A 10,331-nucleotide genomic window follows, 5' to 3' on the forward strand; every position below is an offset into this window, starting at 1 on the left:
GCCAGAACAAATCCCCAATCCAAAAAATGTTAAACACAATTTCGTTGATTTTGGCGCTAGATTTTCAAACGAATTCATCGGCATTAATCTACAACTTTTTCCAAAAGAGGAACTAAACGGTTTCCAAAACACTACATTAGCTAGCCTGGGATCTATACTAACATCACAGGGACTTGGGACGATGGAGCTTCACGCGTCGTAGTCGGTGTCCTCCCCGGAGAAGTTAGACTCATCGTCAGAGTAGTCCACGATGAGAAAGCCACACCGCGCCATCTCCGGGCGGATGGACGCACGCTTAGCCCTCCGAACACCGTGCTCCTCCCCCTCGGTGGTGTCACGGGCATGCTTGGCCTTCTCGCACACTTTGGTGACAACCGTCGCGAGGGAGTTGCGTTGGGCCATGGCGAAGTGGCGCGCCTCCCAAGCGGCATCATCCTCCACCTCGTCGGTGCTCGAGTCGAGCTTAATCGACGGGAGTGGGGGAGGCCCGCGCGATGCCGACACGATCACCTGCCCCGCTTCGCCATCATATGTGCACACGAGGATACCGTTGCACACAGGGAGCGTGGGTTGCGGCGGGAGAGCGTGGCGCGCTCGGCGAGCGTCCGAGCTCGCCTCGCCATCGCAAAGCCGCGGCCAAGAGGTGGATTGGTGCGGCCTCCACGCACGAAATTGGGCAGCGCCATCGCGGGAGGTGGTAGAGGGGGCGGAGAGGAGGCGAGTGGCCAAAATCGATGACAATCGACTGAATTCGGCGGCAGCGACGAGAGGCGAATGAGGAAAAAGGATGCGGATTTACCTCATCAAAACCCTCGCAGCCGACTCAAATCGGGGTTTTGCGGGCCTCTAATTAGAGGATAGATAAAACTATATGAAAGAGAACATGAAGAAATATAACATTAAATCATCAATATTTATTATGAATAAGAGGGAGTAAATACATTTACGTTCGTACTCACTGTCACTCGAGGTCTCGAGCAGAGCAGCCCAGCCACCTCTTGGCTGACAGCAGCCAGTGACGCTGTCACCTAGAAGTTTCGCGCTCAGCGTGTACCGTGTAGTGCAGAGCACCCAGCAACTTGCCACCCAGAAGTTACCGCCGCCGCCGATTCCCAGTCCGCATCTCCACCTTGACCTTCCAGCTCTCTCATCTTCCCACCTCTCCCATCCCGTCTTCAGCAGCTCAGCTGCAAAGATATTTCCTTTTTTTTTTTTCTCTCTCCCAACTGCTCCGCACTTTCCTTCTCTCTTTCCTCCTTACGCTTGAGCTTCTCCCCGATCTGAGCACGCCACCTAAATCCTTCGCTCGATTTCTTCCCGTAACCTCGATCCTTGAGCAGTAGCTAGATTAGTCGGTGCTCTGCTTCCGCTTCCTGCCCGGTCCAGATTAGATTTGCTTGTCCTCTTCTTGCTGTATCCTGTGCTGGGGTGCTCGCTCCAGCTGGTCAAGATTTTCTAGTCGCTGGTCTAGCTTGATTCGCTGCCCTCTCTTGGCGTCTAGTTCATTCCGTGTGAAGTACCCCGATTCTTAGCTTAAAAAAAAGTTATATCCCCTTTGTTACTGAACTAAGTTGTCTTCAGTTTGCCTTCTTGGAAGCATAATTTGTTCTTGTTGAGTTGGAGGAAGAAGGGGAGACAAAATTTGAGGCTGCCAATCTTGAATCCCCATTTTTCTCATTCCAATCATGAGATATTTTTGAACTATACATTCCAATTCGCTGTCGATGTCTCCTCTGGCTCTTCTCCCTGCTCTGCTCGTCCTCCTCTGTTCGTCCCTGGCTTTGGCTTCCGAGCCCTCCTCCCGTCCGGGGCCAACACTTCCATGGACCTGTGGAGGTGATCATCTTGCCATCCTGGAGACCGCTGATGGCCGTCACAACCTGTCCATCAATGGGGTTTCAGTGCAGGACCGTGCTGAAGGCTGCGACAGGCTCCGGTCCTACTTTGGGAGCGGTTGCCTCCGTTGTGATGAGCGTTCCGAGGCGTGGAGGGGTGCGTGGGTGCACTACTGCAGCGATGGGACTCAGGCGAGCTATGGTGAGTGGCTTCTATGATCCTGTTGATCTGTTGTAGATATCGTAGCTTCAAATGGTGATGTCAGTTGAAATCTAATTCGGTTGAGTTAATCTGCACATTTTTTATTTGTGGTGTGAGTGCTTCTATTCGGAGTGATTCAGATGATTATTTCCACTACTGCCACGAAATCCATTAGAATTTGAGAACTACCTTTACATGCAAATGCTAACCTATTGTATGTTTGTAGTTTGATAAGAGGGTACATCGTAATGTATCGTTGCTTCCATTATTTCTTTTCAGACTAATCATTGGTAACTATTTTTTTTTTGGAACTTTGGCCATTTTGTGACTACGGTGTTTGTTCTGGCATGCACGAGGCAATGGACAAACTGATTGGTCAAGTATAGCCTACATAGTTGTTATCTTCTAATTTATGAGTCATTCATTGAGCCCAGCTAGTGGGTAGTAGGTTTGAGAAATATGAAATCAGTTGTATAGGTGCGACATGTACTCTTTATTATGGTTGTTCTAGCCTCTGAATTTCTATATTTGTTTGAACGTTGTGTATGGAATGATACTTTGCAATAAATAAGGGCTGTGTGGGTTGATCGATGTAGAGGTCGGGGGGCTTTCGCTCCATTTCATAATACATGAAATCAGTTGTATTTTTATGTTGCAATTGAATCTGTTTTTTATGGTGACTTTAGATCAAATATAGGAAAAGCTGGTTAGACAAATGATAAAATGGGCAAAAAGTAGTTAGACAAGCAGGATCATCATAGTCCACTGTAGTACCAAACATAAACTGAGTATTAGATACTTATGTGCTTTGACGTATGATTTTGTTTACAGCACATGAACTTTACTGATCAGAGCAGTGATTTGTGGTACTTCATGTAGCACTAGTATTCATGCATTGTATCATTATTCTCTAGTTTTGATTTATCCATTAGTTGATTCTTCATTCTTGCATGGGAATCCAACTTCTATCTATTGTCATAGGAACTGAGCCTAGCTCAGTTAGTGGGAGCTATGGATGTATAGACCCACCACTCAGGTTCTGTCTCCTCGAGTCGAATCTGGGTGCCTATTTTTATATTAATTCCTAGGTAAACTAGTTATTTTTTTTATATTCTATGCCTTGCAACCTGTAGATGATAAATATTGTTTACTAAGTTCTATTTCTACAGGTTCAGCTCCAAATATGCCAAGGAAGCTTTTGAAGCAGCTGTCAGAGAATAGTGCAAATATTGAAGATGACCCATGTGGAAACATGAGACTGCACGAAAATAAACAGGACGCCAATGATTCTTTGGAAAAAGAGGATACTCTCTTGGCTGTTCCAGGTGTACTTCTTCTATGTTGTGGTCTTATGCTTCCATGTTTTCATGCTGAAAGGAAAGAAGGAAGCAGACACAATACTACATCAATACAGCGCAATGCTGGTGAGTAAATGCAACGTGTATTAGTGTTATTTGATATTGCGGAAAAGCTAGTTTTTTGCTGTCATATTTGTTCTGGGATCAAAGCTGAATACACCAATGAAGTTGATTCAATGTTGCATGCATTTTACCTAATACATACCAGCCTAGCTACTCCCGATTGCTATGCCCATTACCATAGTAGGTAAGCTATACCATTTCCCCACCCACCGTGATAACTTATGAGGGCATGAGAGCATGTCTTCTGTTAAGCTCTTACAGTCGTCAAGCTTAATTAGCTTTAGTTATGTTGCTCTTGTCAATCGTCATTGTTTCACATCTTGTTTGTTCCATTTAGAAGTCCTTTCATCTGATTGCAAACAGAAAGTGAAAGAGGTAATGGCCTGTACTTTTCGTGCGGGTTGACCACATTAATTTATGCGTATCTACTTATCTGATATGAAAGTAAATAAGCATTGGGGTATGGTAATGTGGAGTAAATGTTGCCTAGAAAAACCAAAACACCACTCTGGCAAGTATTTGAATACTTTCATATTGTGTGAACTGTCTAAGTTCTTCCTCTGACTACTAAATGGTTTGCATTATCACTATTTTCTGCAGTTTATTACAGTTGTGACCCACTGCTAATCTTTTTTGGAATCATGTCTGAACAATTTCATGTTTCTTCGCAGTTGACTCTCTGTCATCCTTTGAGGTAAGCACATCATCTGAGAAGATCCCACCAACTCCACATCGAATACCTCCAAGCCCGTCTAGATTCGCGCCATCTCCACAGATAGCTCGAGCCGGATCTGTTGACTTAACCGTCCAGCAGATTCTCAGGGCGACTCAGAATTTCTCACATTCGTTTAAGTTGGGTGAAGGAGGATTTGGGACTGTATACAGGGCTGTACTGTCAGATGGAGTGGTTGTTGCAGTCAAGAGAGCCAAAAAGGTAGTGTCGTGCTGATTATTATTTTATCTTTTGGTGTTATTGTTGATACACCATCAAGCTCGTCTGGTTGTTGATTTCTCATTATGTTTTGATATTTAAGAGTTTCTGTTGGAGAAAGTAGTACAGCTCCTGGGAGCACTTTCTTATGCGGCAACTGTGAATTAAGTTCTTCGATTATCTTCTAGTGGTGCATAATGGGTTCTACTATTTTTGCAGGATCAATTTGCAGGTCCTAGAGATGAGTTCAGCAATGAAGTAGAATTACTTGCTAAGATTGACCACCGAAATTTGGTGAGATTATTGGGTTATACTGATAAAGGAAATGAGCGTATTATTATCACAGAATATGTTCCAAATGGAACGTTGAGAGAACACTTGGACGGTAAATAGCATTGCCTGCCCTTGCCCGTTGGTTTTAGCTTCAGTGTTTATATGTATTTATTCATTCTGCAGGCCAACATGGCAGAACTCTGGACTTTAATCAGCGCCTAGAAATTGCGATTGATGTTGCTCACGCACTCACTTACCTCCATCTGTATGCAGGTAGGCATCGTGTTTGTCTGAATATTGATGTTTTGCAGGTTAATTATGTTAAATGCAAAATACTTAACTCGATCAATAATATTTTTGAATTGTGTCAAGTACCTGAATATTATTTGTTATTAGCTATGCCAATTTTGATAACTTATTTTGAGAAATTTTGTATTTGGAAATAATGTTAAAGGGGACTGAGAATTATGTACTGTGAACAGAGAAGACAATAATCCATCGTGATGTGAAGTCATCAAACATACTTCTGACAGACAGCTACCGAGCCAAGGTGTCCGACTTTGGATTTGCTAGAAGTGGGCCTAATGATACAGAGAAGACACACATCTCTACGAAAGTGAAGGGAACTGCGGGCTACCTGGACCCTGAGTACCTGAGAACATACCAGCTGACTCCTAAAAGCGATGTCTTCTCCTTTGGCATACTTCTTGTAGAAATTATTTCTGGTCGTCGGCCTGTAGAGCTGAAGCGGGCAGCTGAAGAGAGGATCACTATCAGATGGGTACGTTTTTATTGCTTTTTTTTAGTCCAGTTCATGGCACACAGTTCTACCTATGTGAAAGTGTGGTTTGGTAGTACTCTTAGGTCCTTCGCCATTCTTCTTTAGGATGTCTATTTAGATTTAGATGCGTGGAGGACAACCTTAAAAGGTCTGACCAGTAACATAGACATATTATTTAGACTTGTCATGTGGAAACACTATTAATAGTTTTTTTTTTATCGTAACAGTACTACATACCATTATATTTTTCCATAATGTTTATAACATCAGTTGAAAAATAATGGTCAAATGTGTGTTTCTTCTATATAAGTTTGAGAAGTCCCGCTGTTTTTGACCTAAACTTATCTGTTCTCAGTTTCGTGCTCATTTTAAAACTTTACATGTAATGGAATATTAAAAGAATCTCTTAGTAGAGTCACTTGCAATGAGAAAACGAGTTCAACTTTCATTTGTTTGTGTGTGTGTTTCTAGTTTCTACCATGAGAAGACGAAGTGTATTCAACTTTGTATGTTCCACAGACTTTCAAGAAATTCAACGAAGGCAACATGAGAGAGATATTGGACCCATTGCTGGAGGATCGCGTGGACGAGGAGGTGCTGGAGAAGCTTCTCAGTTTGGCATTCCAGTGTGCCGCTCCCACGCGGGAGGACCGACCCACCATGAAGGAAGTCGGAGAGCAGCTGTGGGAGATCAGGAAAGAGTACGGGAAGAGCCTAAGGAGGGTGTGAAACCATGGCAAACATGAGCTCTCTTTAACCACGATAAGAGCATGCGTATTCTTTGTATACGCACTTGATGATGGTAATATTTTGTGCTCCAATGTTTCAGACAAACCTGCCATCTGTTTCTTCCTTCCTTGACCACTTTCTAGTCTAGTACTCCCTGGAGATACGGTCCATTTTGCTGGATGTGCATTTTGTGTTCAAAAACTTTCGCTGAATTCATATTGATTTAGATAATTGAAATAAAGGTTGTTTCTGGTCAAGCCCCTACCCTAAGTAATAGTAGTATAACATTTCGCCTGATAGACAACGAACCATGCAACTGTGGAGTATGTGACACAGGACTGACTCGGTGAACACTTTCTGTAAGACCATCGATAGAAACATGGACATAACTGAAGGCGAGTATGCAGTATGCAGAGACACAAGACGAAAACATAGGGTAGCCGATGCAGCCTTACGGATTTGAATGGATTTTAATTGGAGCGGATAATAGTTGGATTCGGATGCGGATTATATCAGATTACGGATATGGAGCGGATTTAGACTGGACTCACGTCGGAAGCGAATTATTAAGTAAATATACAGATAAAAGATAGAAGTATGCTTTTTTATGTAAAATATGTTTGTACTTATAGACAATAGCTAAATGTACGCACTTGTTCGTACAACAAAACAAATTGTGTGCTGATATTATACATAGTTTAGTCGATGAACTAACTATATTGTCTAAATATGGATCTTTAGTAGCGATGACTACATATCGTTAGATGACGCGCTTCAAGGGCGACACGTTTCGTAGGCGACACGCTGGAGATTTCTGGCGGCGCCCGCCAGCCGCCGGCGATCTCCACCGAGCGCCGCCTACCACCATCAGTGTGCAGCCCGCGTGCAGGAGATGGAAGGCCATCTTCATCAGGTATGGCTCTCGCTGCGAGGGTTCGTCCAGGCTTCGAGGAATGAACATCTCGGGCTGCTGGACGAATCAGAGGAGTTCGAGAGGATTGTGTGCTCGAGATGGATCAGCAATGGAGTGCAGTTGAAAATTGCTGGTCTTCTGATTCTGATTGGTCCTGAGGTGATTGATCGCCGGCGCACAGTGGCGGCGCATTCCGCAGAGGCGTCTCCTCAACCGTCCTGTGCACGTGTGGTTGAGGCGGTGTCTTCTTCTGGCCTTGTTCGATCCATGGCGGATGGGTCCAGACAGCAGATGGATATTAGGCCGCAGCCCAATACTGTTCACGGCAGCCCATCGCAAAGTGTCCAAGAAGTGGGTCGCGAGAGAGTCTCCGCCAACAACCTCCTAGCAAACCCTAGATCGAAGGCGACTTGCGGAGTCGTCTTCATGCGAGATCCACAACCACCACGGTCATCGTCTCCGCCTATTTCTTCTCCTCAAATCTAGCGTGGGGTGAGATCGGGAGATACTAGATCCTTTGCTCAAGTGGCGGCGGGGCAGATGGACCGTCGTCCCCCGCGAAGATCCCCTCCGTGTGGGTACCAGAGAGCTTCCTACAACAACAGATTCAGATCTGCAGAGGAGAGACGGGAGGATGAACGGAGGCGCGAAGATGAGAGGAGATGGGAAGAGGACAGACGAAGAGACGAAGAGTGGAGGCGTGATGAGGAGAGGCGCAGAGAGGCCGTTCTGCGCCGTCGGTCAGAAGAGCACCGCCGTAGTGAAGAGCGTAGGCTCGAAGAAGATCGATGACGTGCTAAAACCCTGCGTATCACGGAGAAAGCTGCTAGAGAAAGAGCGTTGGCAGAGAGTGATAGGGGGTGACCCGATCTTCTCAGTAAGCAACGGTGGTGATGATGATCACGGGATGATGGCAGCGGAGATAACTTGATGAAGTGGATGATAACTTGTATGACGCAACGAGATCTCTCGATTGGTCCCTGTCGCCAATGCAACAGCTCTCAACCCTGCAAGATATTCGCAACTCCACACACTTGCGCACGTAGCCGCCGACCACGAAGCGGTAAGTTGCAACCGTCTAATTCCCAATGGAACAACAGATCACACAAGACTTTCAGGGGTTCAACACCAAATCGATGCAATATGGTGTAGAGATTCAATAGAGTTGCAAAGCAATCAACTATGAACTAGGGTTTATATTAAACATGGTCTGAAACTACTTTGGGGGCGTCCTGGGCACTTATATAGGAGTTCAGGACGACCTCAGGTAAAAAAAGTACGAAAATAACCGACCCAGAATAGATCTGGTCGAGACAGACTCGGGCTCGGCCGGTCTGGGATCCGGTCGACCGGGCCTGGGACCGGGCGGTCCGGTTTGGACCGGGCCTGGAACCGGGTGGCGACCGGGCGGGCGTCCAGGCCTACTGGAATCGCCCCAGCTGGCACAGGCGTCGAGCCCGGTTTGGACCGGGCTGGGCCAGCATGGAAGCCGGCCGACCGGAGCTAGGATCGGGCTGGCCCGGCGTGGGAACCGGTGGAACCGGGCCTGTGACCGGGTGGTCCGGCGTCACGGCCGGTTGACCGGGCTGGGCGCCGGCGTGAACATCTCCTCCTCTCGCGCATGCCTCCCGCTCCTCCCTCGCGCGTCCATGGGATGTCTTCATGTCCAGCTCCATGTCCAACTTCACGTCCAGCTTCTTGTCCAGCTGCTCCTCTCCTCCTCGTGCGCTGCTTGCTCCTTCTTCATACCTGATCATACACAAGTAATACGACTTAGGTAGTATAAAGTTCTCATCGATCAAAGTATCACTTAGGAACAAGTTCACCTGTTGTTTAAGTAGCTTCGCACGAGCTCATGTCATTGGTCCAATCCTAACTTCAATGGACTTGAGCTTCACAGCAGGATCATCTTCAACTTGTAATGACGGAGGTAGTAGTGAGGTAGGGATGTCCTCATCAGAGAGGCAACACAAGGAAGATCAGATGACGGTGAACAACAACATAGATCGATGGGCACATCGGCAAGAGATGGCGGGTACTCGGGCGGATTCATCCACCAATTCCTTCGCCACATCTCCTTCTTCATCAGTGCCGCAACAAACTACGATGGTGAGTACTGCAAACCCCATTAGACCCGCTGATCCGCCTGCTCCAATTTCTGGTAGATCTGGTCCCAGTTCGTCTATTGCTCCCAATGTTGCTGCTGTCGCACCGATGGGGTCCTCTGTACCTCCATCGGTGGCGACAACGAACAGAGGTGTGGTTCCTAGTGTACTTCCTTTCCAGAATCATAGGACTAAGAACCCCTTTGGTTGTTTGAACTGTGGCAAGAATCATCATGTTAGTATTTGTCAGGATAGAGATCCTTGGGAGTATAAAGCACCGTATTATGGTAGTCCAGATTTTGGTCAAGGATTCTATGTTATTCCTGATGCAGAGGCAGAAGTACAATCGCTGGAACTGCTGAATTATGCCCAGATAATAGTGGCTAGGGGAGAAGCTACCTTCAGAGATATGGAACATGAGTTCCAAGTCTGGTCTGACTCCATGGGATATAAATGGAGATTTTATGTCAAAGTGGCCACTGAAAACCAATGCATCACTAGATTTCCTAATGCCAAATGCATTGAAGAATTATCTCATTTTGGCAAGTTCTTCATGAATACTGTTCCTGATACTATTATCAAGATTGACAAATGGGCTGGAGATATTGAACCATTTGCTGTAATGGAAGAAGCATGGTTCAGAGTAAAAGGGATTCCCATGAAATATAGAAACAAATCTACTGCATACTATGCTGCTAGTATGGCTAGATTGCCACTAGCCCTGGATATGAACTACCTCAGGAATTTTGCTTATATCAGAGTCAAGCTTGGTTGCCAGGATCCTGCTCTTGTCCCCAGCTTTAGGATTGGTACTATCAAAAAAGGGTTCTATGAATTTAAGTTCACCAGGGAAGTGATTGATCCCAATACCAACCCTGCAACTTATTATGCTGCTGCAGTGGAGAACTCCAAGGATGATTCACAGCAGAATTCTCCCAAGAGACAGAGAACATGTAATGAAGGTGATTTGAATACTGGGGGTAACAATGAGAATGCCAATTCAAGGGGGACTGAAAATAGAGGTGAACATACTCAAGGTTCTCAGCAGAGAAATATCCAGGGTGGCGCTGAGAAGGGTAAAGAAGTTGTGGTTAACTCATCTAGTCTGTCTGATGATGTCTCTGATTCTTTTGCAACAAGA

General features: G+C 45.8%; 1 protein-coding gene across 1 annotated transcript; it reads left to right on the forward strand.

The window, feature by feature from the left end:
* The first annotated feature begins 1,145 nt into the window (after positions 1 to 1,145).
* On the forward strand, positions 1,146 to 6,429 carry LOC124652128 (calmodulin-binding receptor-like cytoplasmic kinase 3). The gene is made up of 7 exons (XM_047191153.1): positions 1,146 to 2,037; positions 3,207 to 3,461; positions 4,130 to 4,392; positions 4,609 to 4,774; positions 4,846 to 4,935; positions 5,145 to 5,443; positions 5,963 to 6,429. Exons 1-7 carry the CDS (start codon positions 1,725 to 1,727, stop codon positions 6,170 to 6,172), a joined length of 1,596 nt encoding a protein of 531 aa, XP_047047109.1. The 5' UTR covers positions 1,146 to 1,724; the 3' UTR covers positions 6,173 to 6,429.
* Positions 6,430 to 10,331: the final 3,902 nt, after the last annotated feature.

Source organism: Lolium rigidum, chromosome 5, assembly GCF_022539505.1.
Source record: "Lolium rigidum isolate FL_2022 chromosome 5, APGP_CSIRO_Lrig_0.1, whole genome shotgun sequence".
Classification (NCBI taxonomy): domain Eukaryota; kingdom Viridiplantae; phylum Streptophyta; class Magnoliopsida; order Poales; family Poaceae; genus Lolium; species Lolium rigidum.